The sequence below is a fragment of the Manis pentadactyla genome, chromosome X (assembly GCF_030020395.1).
Source record: "Manis pentadactyla isolate mManPen7 chromosome X, mManPen7.hap1, whole genome shotgun sequence".
NCBI classification, from domain to species: Eukaryota; Metazoa; Chordata; class Mammalia; order Pholidota; family Manidae; genus Manis; species Manis pentadactyla.
In genome coordinates, this window is record NC_080038.1 from 14,604,000 (window position 1) to 14,630,210 (window position 26,211).

Genomic DNA, 26,211 nt, shown 5'->3' on the forward strand with positions numbered 1-26,211 from the left:
TTTATCATTGTTAGAGTCGTTATCTAACCAATTTTCGTGTTATATGTATGATAGCTTTTCAGCATAATTTATTGCAATTTTTTTCCTGTTTGTTGTTTTCTTTCTTTAGCTAAACTCATTTCAAATCATACCAAAATTTTAACTTTTTTTTTAATGCGTCACAACTGTTTACTTTTTCCTCTAGAATTTCTCCCATGGTTTCAGCTTAAGAAATTTGTCCTTCTACCACTGGCATAAATGCTCTACTCTACTCTACACTCATTTTTCATTTATTTGTCTTCCAGCAAATGTCCCCTATGTGCCCTGCTTGGCACCAGGGATAAAAAATGATAAATGAATGACAAATGAACACAAATGATCCCAAATTAGGAGATAGGCAAATGGGGTTACTGCATGTCCCCTCAATGTCATGCTGGGAGCCCCATTAACTGATTCTCCAGGGACATGTATCTTTGTTTGACACACTATTTACTATTTATAATTTAGTTATCAATTCCGTTAGTGCGGACATCAACCAGGGGGAGACTAAACGCAATGCAAGTAAGTGTTGTCAGACAGCAATGAAAATAAATTTTGACCAGCAAAATTGCAAGTGATTTATCCTCTAGGAAAGATCACCTCAAAGGTTACAGTTTTATTGCCCTGTAGGACACTATGTAGTTTTGTATCTAACTTGGCCACCTTAATCAAGTATTTACTCTTCAAGTCATTATAAATACTTTTGCTCTTTCACAATTCTCTTTGGGCCAGCCTTACCATGCTACAGATCCCCTCATTAATGAGTTAAATAAAGCTCTGACGCACGCTCACTTTACGTTTGTAGGAGAGTCAGGAACCCTGGCTGCTAGCATCAGCTCTGCCACATCCTCCCACATCAGAGTTCACTTAGTTTCTCCTTGACTTCTAGTTTCCTTTTTTGTAAATCATGGGTTTCTGTAAGGTCAAAGGGTACTCAGGAAACCAAAGCAATTGGAGAGCTGTATTTCTATATACGGATATGTATGCTGCGTCAGAATGAACGATCAAGTTCTGAGTCTGAAGCCCAGGATCCACCAAGCCCCGAGGGAGGAGAGCCTGAGAAGCCCACGCCAGTGTCTGGTGGGACGCTTCGCCTGCAGGGTGGCGCCGAGCAGCCAGGACCAAGCAGGCACAGGGGGATGTGGTGCAGTGGAAAGAACAAGGGTGCACCTGGCTTTCACCCTCAGCCCTGCCTCATCTACAAAATCAAGTGGTTGTGGTAAGTCAATGGGCCAGTGCATGAGGAACCTTGTCATGCCTGTCACATACCAGGTCTACAAATGTCACTTCTTTTCCTTCCCTCTGAATCCACAATGTCCCCCACGATGACTACTGAATTCATCCTCTAGAGATGGATCAGGGTAACTCTGCATCTACCAGCAATTAAAGTCAAGAAGAAAAGCTGTGGCACTGGGTTGGAATTCCAGAGGTGCCCAGTATGCTGTGTTAAAAAAGACAATGGTTTTAAATGGCCCCACATCTGCCCCCAATGGGCTTGCTGGCACTCCTCTCTGGGAACCCATCTCCTCTGAGAAGAGAGACTCGGTTAGATGATGTCTAAGGTTTCTTGCATTCTAGCATCCATTGCGACAAGGCCACACAAGGCCACCGCACCCACCCACCTGGCGCACTCACCTCTCCTACCACCTCTATGATGTCACCGACTTTTAGCTCAAGCTCGTCATCATTCTGGGGCAGGTAGCTGAATGCCACCTGGCACCGGCGCCTCCGCCGTTCACCTGGATGGGAAAAGGAAAATATTTAGATACAGCTCTTCTCTTAAAATTAGATTTTAATGAAGGGCTTCCTAGGCATGCAGGCAAATTAAGCTGACTTGTCTCAAATATGCTCTTGGGGACATGGCTAGAGGCATGGCAGTCCTCGTCCCTTAGAGAAAGGCAGGAGAAAGCAGAGCAATGCTTCTTGGTCTTTTAAAAGCTGCTGGGTCAGAAAGGCATGGATATGAGGAACCGATCCGTTGGTGCAGAAGGCAAAAACCCACCCCCCGAAGCGCTGGCGCACAGTGTTGCCTTAAATGCTTTTCCATGGATGGGGCTTTGTATTTACTGCTGTTGATTTTTAACGAAAGCCGATGTGATGTAGTAAAGAGAATGGTCTGCTTCTAATGCTAGCAAGGCAGAGGAAATTTTTCCCAACTGTGCAAAAGAAAAGATAAAGCATCCTGGCCTTCTCTTACTAATCATCACCCTTCCACCATGCTGGGCCTCAGGCCTGGTTAGATTTCAGCATGCCCTTGGGGTCATTTCAAACGTCCCACAGTGGCTCAACAAATCCGCTTCTGCCCTCTTTCCTCTGTGTCCAAGGATCCATTAGCAGGATCCCTGGCTGTTTATACAGAACCAAACCAGGCAAATCAAGACAAAAGCCAGGGCTACATTTCATTTGACTAGAGGACACTCAACATTTCAGCACCTCGTTCACATGGCGTGGACCAACTGGGAGGCCCTGGCTTAGGGCTGTTCAAGTACAGACCCAACTACCCACGCCATACACATGCACTGTGGGCAGGAAGAGCATGCATGTGGTCAGTGTGATGGGGCAGCGGGGTACAGACAGACAGACAGACAGCAGTGGAGCCCCGGGCAGGGGAGAGATGGACAGGAGAGAGGAAATGAGACCAGTGCTGCTCAGAAGTTTGTTGCTCAAGGCTGACCACCTCACACCGTCCTTCCTGCTACCACATGGCCTAGAAAACCAAAGGGATCAACCACATCAAGGGAACACATTTAGAAATGCTGACATTATTTTTGGATACTGCCTACAGGGACTCTTCTCCTTTTCTAATCTTTTCCCTGAAAAGGCAAGTCCCTGCAGGAGTGATCACAGGCCACACTACGGCCCTACACAGCCCAACATGTAAAGGGGTAGGTCTTTGCCACATCTGATGTGCTCACTGATCAATAGTTTTCAAAAGCCAGGGGCCTACTTCTCACTGTTCCATTTTTCTCTGCCTGAACCTCACCAAGAAGAACAGGGTTAAACAGAGGGAAGGGGGCAGAAGTTCAGAATCAATATCTTGTCTTATCGCATCCTTGGTGACTACACAAATACCACCCCTTTGTGCACAATCACAAGCTGCCTAGCCCTGATGAGAACAAACACAGAGTTCCGAGGCCAGTTCCCAGGTGCTAACCGCACTGTCAGCAGGCAGGACAGGGCAACCAAGGAGGGCCCGGCTCTCCCTGGGACACACAGCCCAACCCAGCTGGCTTCTCCTAGGTGCAAAGTCAGGAAGAGCAGTACTCCAGTGCAAAGAACTCCACCACTATTCCATGGCTTCCAACATAAGGGAAGGCAAACGAAGTACTCTGCATCACAAAAGATACAGGTTTCTCATTCTAGCTAAGAAAGTCTAGATGACAAGGCGACCCTGGTGCACATCTACTCTCGGTGACTCCCCTGCCCCCGTATGCATGCCTTAAGATGAAGTTCTCCTACACATCTTTAAGAGCTGTATTTGCTAGATGCTATGTTAAAGGCAAATACTGCAGATACAAATCTGAACACGAAACAAGTAAACGGGACAAACGTCTGAAACCTGACACTCACAACCACAGAACTCATCAAAGTCCTGACCAAAGTGACTTAAAAATAACATCTAAAGACCTAGTGTCAACTGAAATCATAAAACTTACAGTTATGGGTAAGTTCATATCTTTATAAAACCCTCTGTAAAAAGTAGCATTTAACCTAACACTACACAAATGTCCAAGGAGAGAGGGGTATATTCCTCAAGACAAGACTAACCCAGCAGATTCAGGCCCTGGGACAGAATAAACAGATGTCTAACTTGAACCAAATCTCTGCATCAGACTTTTATAAAGTCCTGTCTGGTACCAGGAAGAATGACACATGTACTAACTTCTGTCTGTCAGGCTAGTCAGCATTTCTTAAGCTGAAGCCCCTAAGAAGACTATTCAGTCGATGGCCTAGGGTCCTATAAAGCACACTGCCAACATACAGGACCAAGAAAAGAGAGCCCTACAGGGAGGTATCCAGAGGCTGCTGGTGGTGACAGTCCGTGGCTTGACCCCAAACAAAAACAATTATTCCTTCTGGCACTGGGATAGCTTGTGATAAAGCACTTCTGGTACCTGTCACCGGATTTTATCCTGCCAACAACATGAGCTGAAAAGACAAAGAAAGGAGCCAGAATGAGTAACCGTTTTTGCAAATGAGAAAATCAGCTCAGTGACTTGACCAGAGGACACAAAGCTCACTAAGTGGCAGTATCTCCTTGGTCTGAGTTCAGCGCTCTCCTTCCAATGCAGGATGAACCAATTCAGTTCATATTTTGTCCCAAATTCTCTGCAATCTGTACTTAACTGCTCCCTGTACCACTTCACCAGGACTCTGTCCCTTGCAGATCATCCCCCAACTCCTGAACTGCAGCGCTTCTAGGCCTCAACTTCTGCACATCACTGTTGCAAGCTTGTTTGTGACCTCTACCCAATCTAACACCCAGTTTGAGGTGAGGGGCAGGCGGCGGGAGATATTCCCCAGCAGGAGACACTGCATTTCACTTGCCCCCATCCACCTTACAGTTAAGGGAGTTAAAGGATGTCATTTGCCATTTGTTCCTTTCCCGGCATTTTACTGATGTTTACTGGTCGGTCTTGACCTTCCTCAAAGAGGTATAAGTAGACAAGAATGTCATTTCCTTTCAATAGCTGGTATAAATTAGAGGAAGAAATGTATGACTTGCCCAAGGCTGTGGTTTGGAATCCCTCAGTTTGAGCTCCCAGATTCATGCCCAGAGCTCAGTCCACATGAACTCAAGTTTTAACACATTTCATGGGCTTTTATTCCTATGGAATATACTGAATCTTGAAAGAAAAGTTTTCATTACAAATTAAATGTATTTGCTGGCCATGGTCAACAGTATTCATCTACAGTGGAACAGCTAGAAAAAGGAGAAAACACATGTTTTTCCTCCTTCATGTCAGGGTCACTGCTACCATCCTTCATCACTGTGTGTTTTCTAGGCAGAACCATTTTACTCCTTATACAGAATTGAAAGAAGTAATGCACACAAGCTTTATGGACACCCATGCAAATGCATTCACGCACACGGCTTACCAAAAAAGTACAAGTAAGGCAGACTTCACAAGGCATATGTAATATGTCTCTGCTTTACTGCCATATTGTGTGACGGCTACAAAATACATGCACGGGCACCCACATGTAGGACCATAAGTACACACAAATAGCGAGGCAGGCACACCCTCAACTCCCTCACTGACTTCATAACCCTCTTCTACTCATGACCAGCTTTGTTTAATAAAACAGTAACAGCTAACATTTATTGAGCACTTATCACGTGCCAGAGAACACGCAGCATTCTATATGCATTTAGCCCATCTGATCCTCACACTGAACATCTGGGGTAGATCAATGACCCCCTTCTTAAAATGAGGAGACTGAGGAAGCATGCGGAAACCAAGCATTTTATCAGAGGTCTTACAGCTAGAAAGCGGAGGGTCTAGGATTCCCAGCCAGCAGATGCAACCCCAGAGACACTGCCTCCGTGTCTGACTACTCTGAAGCAGAATTCTCTGCTGTGGGTCTGAGGCTGCAGAAAGCACTCGCTGGGCTACCATGGCACATGGTTAAAATGTGAAACCAGGAAGTGAAAACCCACAAATCAGGGGTGCTTCCTTATAGCTGCCCGGAACTGCGACCTACATTTTCATGAAATAAAACTGGTTGGATAGGAAGGAAATGCAGTACATTCACATTCTCTAAAAATGAAAGAGCAGAAACAGAAAAGGGTGCCATGATTCAGCCTCAGAAATGCACACACATCTAAATTTTAGAGTCTTCTGGGGTGTCACAGCAATGTGGAAACTTGACTAGGCCAACGCATTCAATGACCTCAAAACTGTTCACAACAAATAACACAATGGTTGAAGGAAGTCTTTGGGTCAACTGAGAACTTGCAACACTCAACACAGCCCATTTTTTACATCCTACATTCCCCACAACAGAAAAACTACAAGGGTTTAAATTATCTGATATTTTCAAGGAACCCCACTAAATTAATCAAAAGGATCCTCACCACATGTCTAGGAAACATGTCAGTGTCCTGAAATCATATTGCAAGAGAAAACATTGATACAAGTTTGATAGAAGAAAATCAGCAGAAGCCCCTAATTTTGTTTCCAGGGTTACTTCTGCCATTTCCTCCAGACATGGCCTGGTACCACCCATGTCAGGAGGTTAACATGCCCGGCACACATATGGAGTAGCACTCTCTGGGGGCAGGGCCAGGGGCCTGCATTTAAATCCAACTTGCAAGTGACATGGCCCACGAAAATCTAAACTTCAGCAGGGAACTAGCATCACAGGTAGCATCAGCAGACAATGGGTGCCAGGAAAATGCCTTGTGGGAACAAATGGTCTTCCCTTGGAGTATTCTAGTCAGGAGTCCTCAATCTTGGTTGCACACTGAGATCACCCAGGGAGCTTTCATAAAACTACTGATGACTTTCTAAATAGTAGTTCCTGGGAAACTAGGTCTCCACAGACAAATGGCTTCTTCCAGGGCTGGGGCAAAAAAAACTACAAAGTGAGCCTGGAATATCTGCTTATGCCAAAGCTAATGAAGCACTCAAACATTTGAGGGCTTACTTCAGTAGGACACAAAGGTCAGCATAATGGGGCTTCCACCGGCGAAATTTGGGACAGTAACAGCATGTACTGAAGGATGTATTATAATTTATTTATTTCAGAAAACATTCGCGAGCCCATACTGATACATTCAACAGGTAGCCAGATTGATAGCTAGCTAGCTAGCTAGATGAATGGATAAGATTACACAGATAGGTGTGAGGCAAAAAGGGAAAGCTCTCCTTTACAAAAGAATGTCAACTAATAAATATATGATAGAAACAGACAATCACTATTTTATAACCATCACAGCAACAACTGATTCTGGCAAGAATTAATGGTTGCTAAAACTGCAGGTGAAAGCTTCTTGGGTATTAGGATATTCGCAGAGTCTCAAAGTAGCTCCCCACAAAAGGAAAATTGCCCCCTTAGACTGGAGAAACCTGGAAAACAAGGCCTTAAAGTTCGAGTCACCAATGATGGGACAAACTGACATCAGGTGCCTCCTTATGGGATATGCTGAGAGGGACTTAACGTCACCTACTCAGTGCCCCTGTCCCAAATGTTTAACCTAAATCTGATCATGAGAAAACAATCATGCAAATCTGAAATGAAGGACAGTCTACAAAAAGCAGCCTGATTTTTTAAAAAATCTTTTAAAAGTCAGTATCACATAAAATTTTTTAAAGACCAGGGAACTGTTCTAGATTTAAAAACAATAAAGAGATGTAACAACTAAATGCAATGAATCCTTAATTGGATTTGGGTTTTCTTTTTAAGGTTATAAAGTACATTATTGGGAGGGCTTCGGAAATCTGAATATGGACGAATACTAGATAACGGCATTATAGTAATGTTTCATTTCTGAATGTGTTAACTCTATTGCAGTCACATAGGACAATGTCCTTGTTTTGAAGTATTTAGGGATGAAGTGTTCTAATATGTGTATATCTAGTATCTGTATAACTTACTTCCAAATTGTTTAAGGAAAAACAAAAGCAATGTATGTGGGTTTCTACACAGACACATATACATATACATACACAGAGAGAAGGCAAACATGTAAATGCTGACGATGGGTGAATGGAGACGGCTGTTCACTGTACTACTGTTACAACATTTCTGTGCAACTGGAATTACTCTAGATTAAAACTTTTTAGGGGAAAAAGGAAAAAACTACAGATGCTTGGGCCCTGACCCTAGATATTCTAATGTCATTGGTCTGGGCTGCAGCTTGGCATCTGGATTTTAAGAGCTCCCCAGGCCATTCTAACAGACAGCCAGGCTTGAGAGACATCTAGACAGACCAGTGGTCCAAAAATAAATGGGGCTTTTCCAGGACCATGCTATACAGGTTCCTCCTCCTAAAAGGGAGAAAAAAATCAAATTTACTTGGCAACATTAATCTAATACATGCCCCAAGGGAGCACTGTCATGCTGTGATTTTGATTTTACAGACCTTTGAAACAGCTGCCCTAAGGTGTCGCTAGCTCCGGAAATGTGTCCTGGGACGACCAAGGGGTGGAAGAGATGGTGCTCTCTGCCATGACTCCTTAGCCAGCACTGCCGGGGAGGCAACACCACCCAGGCTACGGAGAAGTTCCCAGAGTCCTAAAGAAGCTGTTCTTGAGGTGGAAACCAAAATTTATGCAAGAGGCCAGGTTTCCCATTTCAGATGGAAAATCAACAGTACAAAGTAAACTAAACAAATGTGGAGAATCACCCATTTCACTTGGGGCATCCAGTGAATTTGGGGTGCAAGGGAAGAGAAAGCTGTATTACTGATCTTGTGGACCCAGCATCATGTCCTTTCCCACTCATCATCCTGCTTCCGGAGGAAGAGGACGACAGTTCAGAGGCTCATGACATGCCAGACAAAAAGGAACTCACGGGTCTTTCTTTACAAACCCCTCTGGCTGTGGCTGGACTGCTGCAGTGGAAATGTACAGTATTTAATTAACCAGCACTGTTTGGTCCCTGGAGATGAACTTGCTTGGTGCTCCTAGGGATGTGTACAGTCAGCATCTTTGCCTGGCAGAGAACAGTAAATCCATTTGCGGGCAACTGCAAAAGCAGTTCATCTGAGCAGAGGTTAGAGCTATACCAGCGCTCCTTTGCTCACAAGTCCCACCAGAATGCAGGAGAAAAATGTTGAACCAGGAGAGAACAGTTTATAGGACCTCTGAGCCATTGGAAGAATCTGGGGAGGCAGGTAAAGTCAAAAGTTGCATAAGGAAAGTCAACTGAATCTTGTTGTAGATGGTGATGAACACTGATTAGGTATCTGCTATGGGCCAAGAACTATGTTAAGCATGTTACATGCCTTCTCTCAAGTCCTCACACCAACCTGTGAGGTTAGGGGTGCTGGCCCTGCCTTCACAGATGGGCATGGAAAGGCTGGATAACAGTTGTAGTCTGCAGATACCCCCTTCCACCAATCCAAGATAATCCCAGGAAGGCAGGATGGGAGCGCATTTCCAAGGGACTTTAGATGCCCAGCTAAGGATGAGGACTTTATTTAGGAGAATCTGCCCAGAGGAGGTTTCTGGGCAGAGAAGTGACAACAAAGTGTGTTAAGGACCATAATCTAGGGAGAAGTACCTGGTGCCAGGGGTAGGCAGGAAGGCTCGGGGGCAGGAACCTAAAAGCATGCATATGGTTCCAACAGAAGACCATGAAAGGCAGAGAAGGAAATCATATTGGCAGGGAAGCAGAGGTGGGTTCCCAGTAGCATCATCAGATGATGTGTATCTGTTGCCCCCTTTGGGTGCCAATGACACTCTCTTACTTGTCTTTCATTCCCAGCTCCTAGCTCAGTGCCTGTTAGAACAGACACTTAATCCATTCTTGATAAATGGATGGATGGATGAACTAATGAGTGTCTATTCCACACTGTGTCTGTGGGTCACAGTTTTATGAACACAAATTCCCAGTCAGAGGAGCAGTGGAGGACAGGAAGGATGGAGGGAAAGAGTTAAAGCCTCAACCTGGTGTTCAACAAAATGCCCACGAACATGTGCTCAAACGCCACGGCTGAAATGATTAAGACGGTAAATTTTACGTTATGTGTATTTCACCACAAATTTTTTTAAAGCCAATACCAACTAGAATTGTTGCAGCTACAGGGATGGAAGAAGGTGGCCCCTGTAGTCTTACCACAGTGCTGAACATGCCTCCTTCACCAACAATGTAGTCCAAGGCATCTGTGATACTAAGCAATGCCTGATGTACTCCTAATGGCATTCTCCTTCCAAGTTTATAGTCTACTGTCAATTATCCATACCAAATAGTAGAGCAGGGCTATACCTGATCAAGAAATTATGTATATTTAGTTTTAAATTTAGTCCTCTGAAAAGAGAAAATACTTGTTTTAAGGTGGCAGAGATATATGTATAAGAATGTTCATGGCAGCATTGTTTCTAACAGCAAATGCCCACAGGCACAGAGGTCTACACAGGAGGCATCCTGAATGTCTTCTGGGAGGGAACAGCTACATAAATCATGGTACATCCAGACCGTTGGAAACTAAGCAGCCATTAAATCGAGCAAACATCTCTGTGTGTACTGACGTGTAAAAGGTGTCCGTAATACATTGAGTTAAAAGATCAAATCATGTACTATGTACAATAGGATACCGACATTGTAAACACATGCACCCGCTCCCTCCTTCCATAGCCCCCACCATGGACTCTAAAATTTACTCTTATCATTCAGAACCTAGCACAGAGTATGCACTCAATGTCTATTAATGAATAAATGGACCCATTCAACATTCAACTAATATGTAAGGGCCTAATGCAATTAAATGAAGGAGAGAGAGGGTGTGTGTGCACAACCACACTTGTGTAAGCACAGAAGATGGTCTGAAAGGGTGCATCCCAGAGCAACAGCAATATTTTTGGAGAATAGAAAGAGAGACTCATTTAAATACTTCTGCACATAATACACTGTAATAACTTTATAAATCACCACAGTCATCTATTGAATAATTAGCTCACATTGTGAAGCTTATCTTTCCGATCATGATTTTACGACATTAATGTTAGTTATTTCCTGTTCTCCAAGTAAATAAGTGAATACCACTTGAATCAGGCCTCAAGGAGGTAGTCATAGGCTGAATGACAAGGGGGCTCTGAACTGGTTGGGGCTTGTCCACGAAGACAGTGGGAGGTGGGAGCCCAGAGAAGCGGCTCCATGCCTACGGCCCACACTTATTCTTACTACAGCCACAGTTATTATTCTGATCAGACACTGTTAACAGAAGCCAGAGGGGCCCATAGTATCCTATCCGTTACCAATCCAAGGTCGTTTTCCCAGTGGCCATCTCCCTCCTGCCGGCAGAGGGGCCCCATGTCCTCCTTGTTAGCTTGCTCACGCTCATCACACACAGGAACATGCACACTCCCAGCCTTGGGGCCCCCTTCAGTGGGTCCCCCTAACAACACTGCCTTGCTCTAGCCCTGCCCTCAAGTCACTGTATTTGAATTACCTCTGAGTGTCATTTTATGTTTGTCTCTACCCTTTCAACTCGGACACCTCTCAGCTTTCATGCATCATGGCTACGAGGATGCAATTTCATCACACATGCCCACTCTCGACTGATCCATGAGCCCAGGGGCCACATATCTAGAAACAGAGGAAAGGACACAAATCCTGGACCTTGTCCTTCCTCAGTCCTAGACACTTCAGTCTAATGCCCTTTAAAGAAGCCCCCGAAAGCAGTCTTCCAGTCAGCCAAATAACATATGACCAAAGAAATCGCGTTTCTACTGCCAGCATAAAACAGCAAGGGGCCATCCAGTTAAGAAACTGAGTTTCTGCAAAGAGAAACTATTTGGATATTTTCCATGTTAACACCTGATATTCCCATAGAAGCCAATCGTCTATAATTTCGGTGGCATGGGCATGAAGAACTTCCCCAACCATGACGTCCTCCACCTCAACCATCTTATGAAATGATGTGTGTATCAGCCGTCCGAAAGGACAGCTGAGCTCCGATTTCACAGCCCATGGACATGGGGTCCACACTGACGGCACTAAAGCACATAAAGAGAATCCTGGGCCTGGCAACACGGGAGACTGATAACCTAGTGGACCTGGCACCGCGACCACCTCCCGCTCTTTGTCTCAGTTCTCTCCTGTATAAAACTGGAATGACGGGGACAGACCTATTTTACAGAAGGTCTTGCTGCCACCAGACTCCCTCCCTGTTTTCCATTTATCTGACATTCATGAATATGTTAAAAGGAAGCTTTGTTAATTATTTATACCAGTTTAACGAATATACTTTTCACCAGCCTTCCCTTCCCATCAGAGTGATAAAGGAATCACACTAAAAACAAACTCAGTGATATCTCTAAACAGCTTTCTGGTCCTCTCCTTCCCCTTAGGCTGCTCCCAGCCTGAGGGATTGGCTTTAGTGTTTCAATATGCCCCTTAGTCCAAATGACCCGAACCACAGCAGACCATACCAGGAGGACACTTCTCCAAAGTGTCCTTGGCCTGACTCGCCCAGCCCAGACCACCACCTCCCTGGGGAGGGGGTCTGGATGTTCAGAGGAGAAAACTAGATACATAAAGCACATGGCTTTTCTCTGCTTAGCAAGGCTTATTTTGGCAAAATGCCCAAAAGAACTCAACATATTTATAGAGTTTTGTTTGATCTACTTTTAAATGCTCCATGCAGAGTCATTCAAGTGAAATGAGAATACAGAATTTCAAAGGAAAAACTGAAGGAAGATTCTATATATAAGTTATTTGTTGAGCATAAACAAGATTTCTCCCTTCTATCCAACATAATCCCTCTAACACAGCTATTTTTAAAGGCATTCTCAAACTTTGCTGCTCACAAATAGATCTTTCAGACCCCTAACTTTACAGCTGGGACGGGGGGAAGGTACAGTGAGGGGGAGGGGGAGGGGTGTGTGTGAGCAAGCTCACACCTATTAGGAACTGTAACAAAGATCTAGAAAATCCTAGAGACCCACACGGGTCCACCTCTCTGGCCTATTCTTAGAGAATTTTCAGGGGAAAATACCTACCATAAAGTTGGAGCTTCCCAGTTTTTAAAATCAGTCCCCCCTCCAAAAAATATGGCCATTGTCTTGGGAGATTTAGAGAATGACAGAGTTCCACATCACTCTCTTGAGGAAGAAGGGGAAAGATTTTTATTGTAGGTAGTCCAAATTTTGTTTTCATTTTGACTTCTAATATAGTTTCCCTTCTCATCCCCAACATAATCAAGAGTGGGGGAAGCCTCAAAATTTCTTGATGCAAATGGGGGTTTTCATCCCTCCAATTCCTTCTTCTGTATCTGAAAGCAGAGATTCTTTTTGGGGTTCATGGAAAGAATTCAAGGGGTCTTAAAATAAATGGGAGGAAAATTACATCTTCATTTTCACTATCCTGTAACAGCAACTTGACCTTCCTCTCCACTCTGCAAATAGTCAGCAAACTGCACTGGTATCAGCGGCACCTATGAATTTCGTTGCCCACTCCATGGATAGACATTTTCATTCCACATCACGGTCATTGAAGGTATCTTGAAATATCATTTACACTAATCCTTAGTTCAAAATTGTGACAGCTTCTATACCCACTGCTGGAGCATGCTATTTAATGCATCCATAAAGAAAATGCATTACCTACGTTTTTACAGTATTTTGACAACTTTATTTCAGTATATTTGGTTTGCTTTGCAATCCCATGGATTTCATTTTATTCATTTACAAACAGTATTCTGAGAAGGGGTCATAGGCTTCACCAGACTAGTAAGCAGGTTCCACAGCAATTTTTTTTTAAAGTTAAGAACTCTTTAATGCCTGCTTTCAAGGTTATGGTTTGCAAAGAAACCCAAAGGTGCAAGTGGGAATTATATATATAAAATAAAGCAGTCAGCGTAACACTTGGACTCTGTTGGAATGTTTCCTAGGCTCTGGAGCAGCACGTCGTGACAAAAGAACTGCATCAGGCAGTCTCACAGGTCCTCATCCACGAATGGCCATGTGGCACAGTCTTCAGGGGGCTGCCTGCCAAGTGCCTCTTATTACCCAGGTCAGCGGCTGGCCAGGGCCTGGCTCTGTCATCGGGCGCCTTGGCTCAGCTGAGCTCAGTGCCCATGCTCCCTTCCATGAGGGCCAGCATAGCTCATTGGCAGGCTGACACCTGCCACTGCATCAATGTCCCCCCTCCAAACAAGCCCTGCGTTTCATTCCCTTTGCTGGTGATGCTACAGAAAGAACAACAGGTTCCTCCCAACCCCCAAGGGATTAAGAGGCCACTTGGGCTTCCGTGTCCCCACAAAGCTTCCTATCTGCCTCTTCCTCCCAGCCTGCTGGCTGCTCTGTCATCTTTTGCCTGCTTGTCCCCAGTGCCTGCTGGGCAGTGAGTGCACAAATGGTCCATGAAGGGAGGGAAGTTATGCCAATGTTTGTAACTGCACAGGATTTGCCTGGAGGGGCTGCCTGACTTCCACTGCGGTCCCATCTTTGTGGTATCACTAGAGAACGGAGGCCCCTACGGTCAGCCAGTCCAACTGAGACCAGAAGCATTGACGAAGTCTTCAAAAATCAAGAAAACAGCAGTTCCGCTTCTAGGAAGTTGTGCTCCAGGTGACGTACAAGACATGTGCAAAGATCTATGCACAATGTTCGCAGCTACGCTATTCAGAATAGTGAAAAACCAGAGTCATCCTAAACGTCCTTCTATTAGAGGACTGGTTAGTCAAGTCATGGTACAGCCACACACAGAGTAATAAAGGGTGGCGTAGCTCTAAATGAACTAGTACCGCAAGATTTCCAAGCTTCTCTTCAACCTGACATAAATAATTAAATACAATATAAACAGTGTAATCCCATCTGTAGTTCTTAAAAATACCAATATGCCTATGTCCCTATGTGCTTGGATTAGGTCATACCATCTGAAGTTGACATTTTTTGTGGTTGAATTATCTGCAATTCCTTAGGGTTTGTCCGAAGATATATGTGGGGAGATCTGAGGAGATCACCATGAACCAGTTCTCCTCTGGGGAATAAGACTGGGGGAAGGGATTTTATGTTACTCTTTATACCATGGTGTTCCTTTCTTAATTTTTTTTGCACTAAGTATGTATTACTTTTATAATAAGTCTAAGAAAACTTAGGATGAATCTAAAAGAAAATGCACAACTCAAATTTTTAAAAAACAGCAGTGAGGTCCAAACAACATATTGCAGAAAAGCTGCCTTACTGAGTGGTCGATTTTGTGGCACTCAGAACCAAGCCCGTTACTGCGGGCTTCCTCTCGCGGCTGCCAGTGGTTCTGTGGCCGAGGCTCCTCCCGACAGGCTTCTAAGAGAGATCTGGCAGTGCAGCTAAAGGGACTGAGCTACCTGAAAGGGGCAGTTTTTAAGAAGTTCTTCAAACAAATGGGTTAGTGATGCGCCTATTATCTCTTTGCTCAAAGCAAATAAAGATTTTGCTCATTTACTTAAGCAAATCCTGCTTTCCTTTTAAGTTGGGACAGTAGCACAGGTGCTGGGGGAAAAAAATGGTACCTCAGTCCCAGACTTTTCATTTCAGAGGGAGTGTCATGAAAAGTGTAAATTTAGAAAGTGTCAGTCTGGAAATCTTGAGGCAAGGAAATGGCTGTGGATTCACTCATGGAATAGGGAAGGGAACAGCAGAGGGGGAGAAGTAGAAACAATACACGCAAATCTCTCCAGCAACACTGATTTGTGTCTGTACTATTTGCTGCAGCGCCTAAATATCTTCACTTTGACAGGCTTCATTATAAAGTTTTCTGTGTATCACATGTACGTCAGTCTCCTTTTGCAAAATGAAACCTCCAGGCAGGCAGGAATGGAGTTTTTCTATCCATCTTCAGCAGGGTTTTGCAAAATTGCTCTGTAAAGGGCCAAAGAGTAAATATTTTAGGCTTTGCAAGCCATATAGTCATGGTGGCAACTATGTAACTCTGCTGTTGAAGCACAAAAGCAGCCACAGAGCATACGTAAATGGAGGGGCATGGCTCTGTGCCAATAAAACTTTATTTACAAAAATAGGCAGTACCAGATTTGACCCATGAGATGTGGTTTGCCAACTTCATGATAAAGGTCCAAATCAGGACCAGACATAAATTTTTTTCAGGAAGAACAAGAGACATTGCTAAGGTTAAGGCATCAGCTTAGAGTGACTCCCTCGCTGACACCCCCTTGCATGCCTGTGCCTGCGTCACCACCATCACGGGAAAGCACAGCAGCCAGTGCATAATGCTCTCCTCACCCTGCCCATGCTGCCTGGAGCTGTTCGACTCTCAAACCCTAGACTCAGGAACAGCAACTAAGCCAGCCCCCCCGGGGATTACGAGAGGCTCGCCCAGAGCCACGCCCAGAACAGGCCTTCAGCAGTGACCTCAAACACAAAGGAAAGAACAAACGATGATGGAGAGGAGGGAGGAGTAGGAAGAGTTAAAACGACCCTGAAGTGCGGATGGGAAGGGCTGCAGGTCGGAATGCCACCAACTGAAGTACCAATGAAAGCAGATGTCTGACAGGCAGGAGAGTCTGCTGCTCAACCACACGGGGACAGCTGGAGACACAGTGGTTGCCTCCAGCCAGCCACGCTATTACAGACCACCAAGCCTTCTGGGTCCAGCCAGGGACAGGCTCAGGGATGGGCAGGCAGCCCTAAGCCAGGGCAGCAGGGTGAGAGACAAACACGGGTCTGCCTGGGGCATCTCAAAGGGCAGCCCCCCTGTCCTTCCTCTACTGGACGTAAGCAGGGAAGCCCATCGCCCTACTGCTGGCCAGAGAATGAAGCCAACTCAGCAAGAGGCAGGGCAGAGAGAGAAGAGCCCTGGGCCCTGAGGAGCCTGCCCTGACTCTGGACTTCTTGTTGTGCAAGATTGGCATTTTCTCACGATGCACCCAGGTTAGACCAAGGTGTCTGACTTACAGCTGAGAGACAACTAACCAATACAGAGTGTCTAAGAGTGGAGGTGAGGTGTGAGGGTATCGAGGCAGGAGGTCTGGCCCGAAGGTTAGCTTTGGGGACTTGTATGCTTTGTGGAATTGGCTGAGCTCAGGAGCCAGCAGACATAATGGAAGATGTCAAAGACAGAATCATCAAAACAGCTTAAATTTAAGAAGTTGGAGAAGAGGAGTCAGCAAAATAAAACAGAGAAAGAGGTAGACAGAAGGCAAAGCAGAGGTTTCCAGAAAGAGGCAGTAATCCAAAGTGCTGTGTGGAGTTGGATAGAGGCATCATTGAGGAAGGGGTCTGACAGACCTGCCTTCAAACCCTAACTCCACCACTCACTGGCAGTGTGGCCTTGATAGGTCACAGAATCTCTGTGACCCTTGGTTTTTCCAGCTGTGAAATGAAGATGCTGCTACTTTCTTCTTAGGGCTCTTAAGAGGATTGCCAAGGTTTCTCAACTACAACACATGCAGAGTGGGGTGTACTGACCACATTTAGGCCCCAATTCTTGACCCCTCCAGGTATTCATGTCCTTTGTCACATGACATTAGAGTGTCTCCCTTAAAGACAGAGTAGATTTCCCCATCCCATGTGCCTTGTTTTGGAAAACAAAGTGAAACAGAAGTAGCAGTGTACCAGTCTGGAGCCTAAGCCTCAAGAGAGCCCCCTTGTTTCCACTCGCTTGGTTGCACCTCCACCACTGCCACGTGAACATGCTCAAGCTAGCTTGCTGGAGCATGTGACACACACAGAGGAGCACTGAATCATGCCAGGTGTGCAGCTGAAGTCAAGCCAAACACTAGCTGACCTCCAGAGTTGTGAGGAAGCCCAGTCAATGTCAGAAAAGCCACCCAGCTAGCTTTCAGCTAACCCCAGATTCAGAAACAATAAATGCTTATTGTTGTATGCCACTGAGGTTCTGTGGTTGTTTCAGCACCACTGTGGCAACAGATAACTGATATGACAACGCCTGGTACAGAGCAGGTCCTCAAAAAATATTTAACACACTCAGAGAGGGTAAAGGCTACAAATGTATTGTTTCATTTGTCTATCCTAGAAAGTCAAGTGTTATTTCCCTTGAGTGCTTCTCCGTATTTGTCAAGGCCCATAGGTAAACAGATGTTCCTAGAAAGATTTCTCTTTAGGAGTTTCCAGAAACACTCATTTTAAAGGACAGGAAAAGGTTATTAATACTGTGACTTCTTGGAGTATGTTTATCTTTAGCTAACAAACGCAAATGGACAACAAAGCAGAAGGAAAGATCTCCTGACACAGAATTCTCTTAGCCAAGTCACCCTTTGCTCCTCAAAAACACACAATGCAATTGAGACAGGGTAACATATACAACACAAAGTGTAATTGCTAATTTTTAAAATTTCTTAGCTGGTGGTGGGCACTTGTCATATTATTCTTGTCCCTTTTTACTGTGGTGAAACATACATAAAATGTACCATTTTAACCACTTCAAAGTATACAGTTCAGTGACATTAAGCACATTCACATTATTGTCCAACTGTCACCACCATCCACCTCCAGAACTTCTGTCATCTTCCCAAACTGAAACTCCATACTCACTAAACACTAACTCCTTGTCTCCCCCAAGCCCCTCACAACCAGCATTCTTTCTTTCTCCATGAATCTGCTCTAGGGGACTCATATAAGTAGAACCATACAGTATTTGTCCTTTTATGACTGACTTTTCTCATTTAGCATAATAATATTGTCCATGTTCACCCATGTTGTAGCATGTGTCAGAATTTCTTCCTTTTTAAGGCTGAATAATATTCCATTGCACAGGCAGACCACATTTTGTTTATCCATTCATCTGTTTGGATGGGTTGCTTTCACCTTTTGCCTATTGTGAATAATGCTGCTATGAACATGGGTGTACAAACACCTGTTCAAGTCCCTTCTTCATCCATTTTATGTACTTTATTAAAACCTTATTTTGAAATTTTAAACATGCTAAAAAAGCACACCACTTAGCAGTCTTCAGACATCCTCTAACAAGGTTGGAGGGATGGGATCGGTACCTAGAATTTTCAATTCAGCCCAACTTACCATGAATGATTTATATCACCCCCAATGAAATAAATATGGAGACGATACGAAAAAGCCTTTGGGGGAGGTAGGATTCTGAAGCATGCTGAGCTGAACACAAAGGAAACACACATCTCACTGCCGACGCAATCCCGCACAAGGCAGCTGCATAAAGACCCGTGCCAGCCATGTGGTGGGCAAGAACGGGTGGTTCACCAAAGGCAGAAACACTGTTTTAACTTCATTACTCAATAAAATCACTACAGGGCTTTCTCGGCAAAGAACCAGAATCCTTGGAAATTTGTCAAAAGCTTCTGACAGGTCAGTGGGAACCTGATTTGTTCAACAAGTGTTTGTTGGCTGTAGGAACTCACATGGACCCCAATATTCCTTCCTGGGGACCCTGGAAAGGTTTGCAAAGAGAAGAGCGGGATCCTTAAGCTTGTTAACATTCCAAATGGCTTAATCACCAAGATGAGCACACACAAGTTAAGATGCTCTGTGGGGCTCTACAAACAGTACCATGGCCCTAATGTGAAGAACTAGCTCTGTGCTGATGAAGATATGGACATTTGTCATCCAAAAGGTCAAAAACTTTTAGAGAGGTTTCCCAGATTTAAAAATACTGGAAAATTCTCAGTCAACTTTTCAACTTGCAGATGAAGAAACGGACGCTTCCAAAAAAAAAAAGAATTGACCTTCCCAAGATGGCTCCTGGGAGGTAGGGCTGAGAATTACCCAGATGCCTCAGGAGTCCTCAAACGAAGGTCTCGGAATCATCCTGGGCAGAAGTATGGGAGAGAAAGAGTCTCAATGAACTTATACTCAAGTTCTAAGCACTGAAATGAACAGGTATTTGTCAACTGTTATCAAATCTTGCTGGTTTCCCAGGCCCCATCGGCCTCCAGTCATATGCCATCTAAGGGTTCAAAGGGAGGCCATTTAGGCCGCTGAGGTTTTGTTTGGTTTGGCGCAGTACAAAGCTGACACACAGCTCTAATAAATGATCGCTTTCCATTTTCCACTTCAAGTTGGGCTTTTGATAGAATGAGTTCATACATCAATATGAATAGATCGATACAGTTCATAATTTATGAAGATGTGGAGTTAGGGAGAGATGGGTCCTGCAGAACCACCCAACCGATCTTGCTTCTCCTCCTCTCTTCCTTCTTACTGCCTAGTTTTGGTCATTTTTAAATTTATTAACACCTCCACCCAGGGAAGCAACAGGGAGTGAGAAAAGTGTAATAGCATCCTACATAAGCCTTTCTAATAAAAGATTTATAAACTGCAGAAGTCTTTCCGTGGGTCACCCCTTGATTTCAGTGATCCACATTATGCCTGTCTAGCCTGTACAAATGTAAATAAGAGCTAATGGTGCACATGAAATATACAAACATATATATACCCTAGGGACTCGTTCCAGAATGGGATGGAGCATAAAGAATAAGGCATCACTGAGAGAGGGCCGGAGAAGGAGCCGGGGACAGGACAGAAGCAAGAGAAGAGGGAAAGAGGGAAGCAGGCTCTTAAACCGGGCTGCGAATCGCGTATGAATTCTGTTGAAGAAGGTCAGCGCTATAGGGCCAAAGTTTAGGAGGAAAGTGTGAAGTCATTTTTTAAGAGTTTATATATGCACAAAATAAAGGCAGAATTTCCATTCCTGGCACATCTCTGCTCACCTGTCCCTGTCCCCACAGTGTTGTCAGACACATCAGTAACTTGGTGACTTTTTCTCTTTGTTCATAACTGCAAGTGCCTTACCTTTTATCTCAATGATTTAGCCAAAAGCAAACTATGAAGGAAGCTAATTTCCACAAAAGGAACAAGCCTCTCTCATAATACCATCAAAGAGTTGCTTTAAAAGCTTTTTAAAAGGCAAATATAAAATAACTAGAGCCATTATTTTCCTAAACACCGTTTTTTAAAAAAAAGATAGCTGCCCACTTATGTTCACTTATTGGCTTTAACCTGTCAAGCAACATGGCCTAGAAAAGGATTAAAAAGAATAAGGGGAAAACTCGATAACAAAACATTCTGGAGATCTGATTTTCCTTTGCAAGGAATGACAACACTAAAAAGCCCATCCAAGTTCCCTGGGGATTAGGAAAGGGGGTAGAGAGGGGATGAGGCCTCCCTGCTCTGGAGCTCCAGCACCTTCACCAAGCCAACCAGAGGTGGTTACACAGACAGGTTTTGCTGAAATTGAAATCTGAAAACACAATACTAGTCATCAATCAATGATGATACTGGGCTCCTGACAAGCAAAATTAACATATAGTCACATAATCCAACCATCTCTTTTGATTAATATCTTCATTCTCTCTTCCCGGCTCTGACAAGGGCGATGAGGAGCAATCAAATATCAGACAGGGAGAAGCCCAGGAAGGAAGGGAAAAGCTAAGTCTGGCCCAGGTACTCTAACAAAAAGGGAAGAGCAGACACACTGCTGTGTGTCAAATAAACTGAACTCTAGCCACTTACATTTAGAAAGCCTCAGGGAAGGGTGTAAGGTTATATACGGATGAAAATGACAATAAAAGCTAAGTCTTCCCTCACCCTGGATATCTTCTCCCACTTCCATCTCATGTTATACTAGGAGATATGAAAATTTTTGGAGCCTTGTCTCAAACACAGCTACCCTCATAACTTAATTCTACTTTTAATCTTGCTCACTCAAGATCTGGTTCAAATCTCCTCCTTTGGAAATGCATTTTGCTTTCTCACTCTCTACTAATGGCCCACGACGAGGCCCGGGGCTACAGTCAGTCCTTTCTCTTGCAGTCAGCTTTCCAAAGCAGACACTTAGTAAGCCTCCTCTCCCCCTCAGCGCCCAGTAACCAAGGACAAATTCTCTGAATCACAGAATTTCAACAATCTCTCCTTAAATACAGAACTTAACAAGCTTGTTCTCCCTCGGGTAGTTCTTTTGGTATTGCATTTCTCAAAAGGGTTGTTTGAGTAAAAGCACACAACTTCTATCCAATACTTCAATTTGGTTCCAAGATGAATATAATGTGGCTTCCTCCTTCAAGGAGCTTACAATCTAGTTAAAGAAAATCTAAATCTAAGCATGCACACATGCACACACACGAAGAATACAAATGCATTAACAGAATGAAATGTAGCCATAAGAGTGCAAAAATAATCACAAGATCTGCCATTTACTGAGGCTTCTCTGACACTATCACTTGTATTACTGAGTATATTTTTGTGAGATGAAGGCAGCAAGAGACCTTCCACGTGTGCCTTCACTGCTGCCCTAAGTCACCTGTCACTTCTGCCCACCCTAGTCTCCTTGTATTTAAAATGGACTGCTAATGCACCACCCTTCATGGGCTTATTCTAAGACAGCAATGAGTCTTTCAGTCTCTCTATATAAATTGTAAAGCTCTATCCAAGTTAAGGAATTTTTGTCTACAAATTGTCATTTGTCCAAGTACAGCACTATAAAATTTCTGCTCGTCCACCTTCTGAAGGCTAGGGTCGGATAAGGACTAACAATACTCTGACTGTTAAAGGAGAACATCTTGTAATTAACAAGAGGGTTCCAGAAAGGGCTATTATAACAGAAATGTTCAGAAGCTAAATTCTTCTGTGGCTCAGCAATAAGAAAACAAATGAGGGGAAAAGATCCTATTTACAAAAGCCAACAATAATTATAATCTATGTAGGAAGAATGTTATAAGGAGTAAGTGAGACTCACAAATAAAACTGATGTTTGGCTAAACATATGGAAGCAACCTAAGTGTCCATCAGTAGATGAATGGATAAAGAAGAGGTGGTATATATATACACAATGGAATACTATTCAGCCATAAGAAAGAAACAAATCCTACCATTTGCAACAACGTGGATGGAGCTGGAGGATATTATGCTCAGTGAAGTAAGCCAGGTGGAGAAAGACAAATGCCAAATGATTTCCCTCACTTATGGAGTATAACAATGAAGCAAAACTGAAGGAACAAAACAGCAGCAGACTCACAGAACCCAAGAAGGAACTAGTGGCTACCAAAGGGGAGACGTGTGGGATGGCGGGTGGGGAGGGAGGGAGAAGGGGATTAAGGGGTATTATGTTTAGTACACATGGTGTGGAGGGTCACGGGTAAAACAGTGTAGCACAGAGAAGGCAAACAGTGAATCTGTGGTATCTTGCTGCACTGATGGACAGTGACTGCATTGGGGTATGGGTGGGGACTTGATAATATGGGTAAATGTAGTAACCACATTGTTTTTCCATGTGAAACCTTCATAAGAGTGTATATCAATAATACCTTAATAAAAAATTTTAAAAAACTGATGCTTGGCTAAACAGAGTAATAGGCTATGTCACTAGATCACTAAAATTAGCTGTTCAGAATCCAGAAGGGGATTTATGTTTTAATTTGGTGATATATATTTACAAGAATTGGTCCACTGTGATGTCTGGGGAGGAAGAGCAAGGGGGAGAAAAGGTTTTCACTTATGCACTTGTCTGTAAAGACATTTTATATCATACAGTACAAAACTTTTAAACAAAAAAGGTGGGAAAATGTCAATTCTTTCTAAATTGATCATTTTAATTCAAATCCAAATCCCAATGGACTCTCTTAAAACTTGATTTTAGAATAAATGAGAATAGCTAAAGTATTTTTGAAAATGAAGACCAATAGTAGGAAGGACAAAAGCCATACCATACATTAAAATTATTACAGAACCACCATAGTAAACTAGTTTGATACGAGAATGGTGAGGCAAATTAATGGTACAGAACTGAAAGTCCAGGAAAAAAAGCTGTAATATATATAATAACATTATGTGATAAATGAGGTATCACAAATTAATGGGGGAAAGGCTGGATTATTCAATAAATGGTCCTGGCAAAGTAGCTATTTCAAAATAAAAATCAATGTTCATACCAACCTCATCTATACATCAAAATCCCATATGGATTAAAGATTAGACATAAAAAAAATGAAGCCAGCATAAAGGAGAAGAAAAATTAGGTGAGAACTTATTAGAGAAATCACAAAGGGGAACATCAATATACTTGTATGCATAAAAAGTACTATTTCAAAACCAGTTATAAGCACGACAAGCCAACAAGCTGCGAAGCACATTGCCACGCATGGCAAAGGAGTAATACACTAACCAGTAAGAAAAATATAAAGATCTTAATATAAGAGCAAAGAATATGCACAAATGACAGAAGAAAAACATTCAAGAGCTCTATTAATCAAAGAAATTCAAGCCTAAAACACTAATAAGCACTCTTCCCACTTCTAGGAAAGTGGCGCAACCCTTCAAGAAATCAATCTGACGATAATGCCTTCGAGTCCCATAAAATATATACATGTTTTCGTCTGGTAATGCCACGTCTAAGAATCTTTCACAAAGAATCATCAGAGCTGCAAAAAAGATTTATGAGCAAAAATAGCCAACGCAGAGTTACTGACATTGGCAAGAAAAATTGGAACCATAAATGGATTCTTTCCTTTCCAGCAAAGGCTGTCTCTCTGAAGCACAGAATTTAGAATATGAGAGGTTTGCCTTTTGATTTACAGGGAATCTCATTTTTTTCTCAAGAAATGAACAATAGAATGCCACAGTCTTCTACCCTTTTCAAATCGATTATCTAATATTTAGGTCATCCCTAGCAAAACAGTGTCTTTTTGATCCTCAGACTTACTATCTCCTAGGCAACTGATTGAATGAAGAAAAATATAAAGCTTCACTGAGAGATATATAATTTTTAAAGACTTGAATAAATGGAATGATACATCTTGTCCCTCAGCTGGGAGGGGTAGTGGTAGGGGATGTAAAAGAGAAAAAGACAGACAGACAGGCACAGTCAGACACTGCGTTTTAACACCAATTTGTGTGGTGATCTTTTTCTTAAACAGCTTACTGCGATATAATTTCCATACCACAAAATTCACTCATTTTAAATGTATGATCAAATGTTTCTTATATATTTACAGAATTGTGCAATCGTCACAACAATCTAACTTCAGACCATTTCTATCATCCCCAAAAGAAACCTCATGCCCATTAGCAGCCACTTTCCATTCCCACACCCAGTTGTGGGCAAAAACTAATCTACTTTCTGTCTCTAGGGATTCGTCTATTCTGGACATTCATATAATTGGAATACAATATGTGGACTTTTGTGTCTGAGTTCTTGCATTTTGCATAACATTTTCAAGGTCCATGTATCGGTACGTCATTTCCTTTTATTGCCGACTATTGTATGGGTACACTACATGGTGCTCATCTATTCATCAGCTGAAGGACATTTGGGCTGTTTGCATTTTTTGGCTATCATGAATAATGCTGCTATGAACACTCGTGTATAAGTCTGTATGTGGACATGTTTCCATTTCCCTTGGGGGGGAATGCTGGTCATATGGTAACTCTATACATAAGGAACTGCCAGACGGTTTTCCAAAGCAGCTGTACCATTTTACACTCTCACCAGCAGTGTATAAATTATTCATAGTATTCCCTTATAATCCTTTTAATTTCTCTAAGATTGGTAGTGATGTCCCCTTTTTAATTCCTCATTTAAGAGTTGAAATCTCTCCTTTTTCTCTTGATCAGTGTAGTTAGAGTTTTGCTCACCATTTCCAAGAAACAACTTTTGGTTTCACTGATTTTCTGTACTGCTTTTCTATTCTCTATTTCACTTATACCCACTTTAGTCTTTATTATTTCTTTCTTTTTGCTTGCTTCAAGTTTCATTTGCTCTTCTTTTTCTAGTTTCTCAGGGTAGAAAGTTAGGTTATTGACAATCCCACTTCTGAGTATATAGCCTAAGGAAGTGAAATCACTATCTGGAAGAGCTGTCTGCACCCCCATGTTCATTGCAGCACTATGCACAACAGCCAATACATGGAAACAACCTAAGTGTCCAGTGATGAATGAATGGATAAAGAAAATGTGAAACACACACACATAAAGGAATATTATTTAGCCATAAAAAGGAAATCATGCCATTTGCAACAATATGAACACCTCGAAGGCATAATGCCCAATGAAATAAGTCAGACAGAGAAAGACAAATCTTGTATGTTCTTACCACCACAACAAAATTTTTAAAAGGCAATTATGTGGGGCAAAGGATATGTTAATTAACCTTATTCCGGTAATCATTTCACCATATATACACATATCAAATCATCACACTGCATACCTTAAACTTACACAATGCTGTATGTCTACTGTATCTCAATAAAGCTGGAAAAAACAAAGTTAGGGGTAGTGACTTGAGATTTGTCTTCTTTTTTAATATAGGCATTTGCAACTGTAAATACCACTCTAAGTACTGCTTTAGCTACATGCAGTAGGCTTTGGGATGTTGCACTTTCATTTTCATTCATTTCAAAGTATTTAAAAATTTCCTTTGTGGATTCTTCCTTGACCCATTGTCCATTGTTTATTTAGGAGTATGCTGTTTAATTTCCATATATTTGTGAAATTTCTCAAACTTCCTTCTATTGTTGATTTCTAATTTAATTCCACTGTGGCTGGAGAACATACTTTGTATGATTTTAATCCTTTTAAGTTTACTGAGACTTCTTTTATGGCC

At 42.9% G+C, this 26,211-nt stretch overlaps 1 protein-coding gene across 7 annotated transcripts in view; it reads right to left on the reverse strand.

Annotated features, from left to right (window-relative positions):
* SH3KBP1 (SH3 domain containing kinase binding protein 1) overlaps positions 1-26,211 on the reverse strand; it is a 315,550-nt gene that overhangs the window by 146,196 nt on the left and 143,143 nt on the right. For all 7 annotated transcript variants that reach the window (XM_036912856.2, XM_036912854.2, XM_036912855.2 and 4 more), the window contains one exon: positions 1,654-1,757. In XM_036912856.2, coding sequence (XP_036768751.2) covers positions 1,654-1,757 — 104 coding nt within the window. The remainder of the gene's footprint in view (positions 1-1,653; positions 1,758-26,211) is intronic.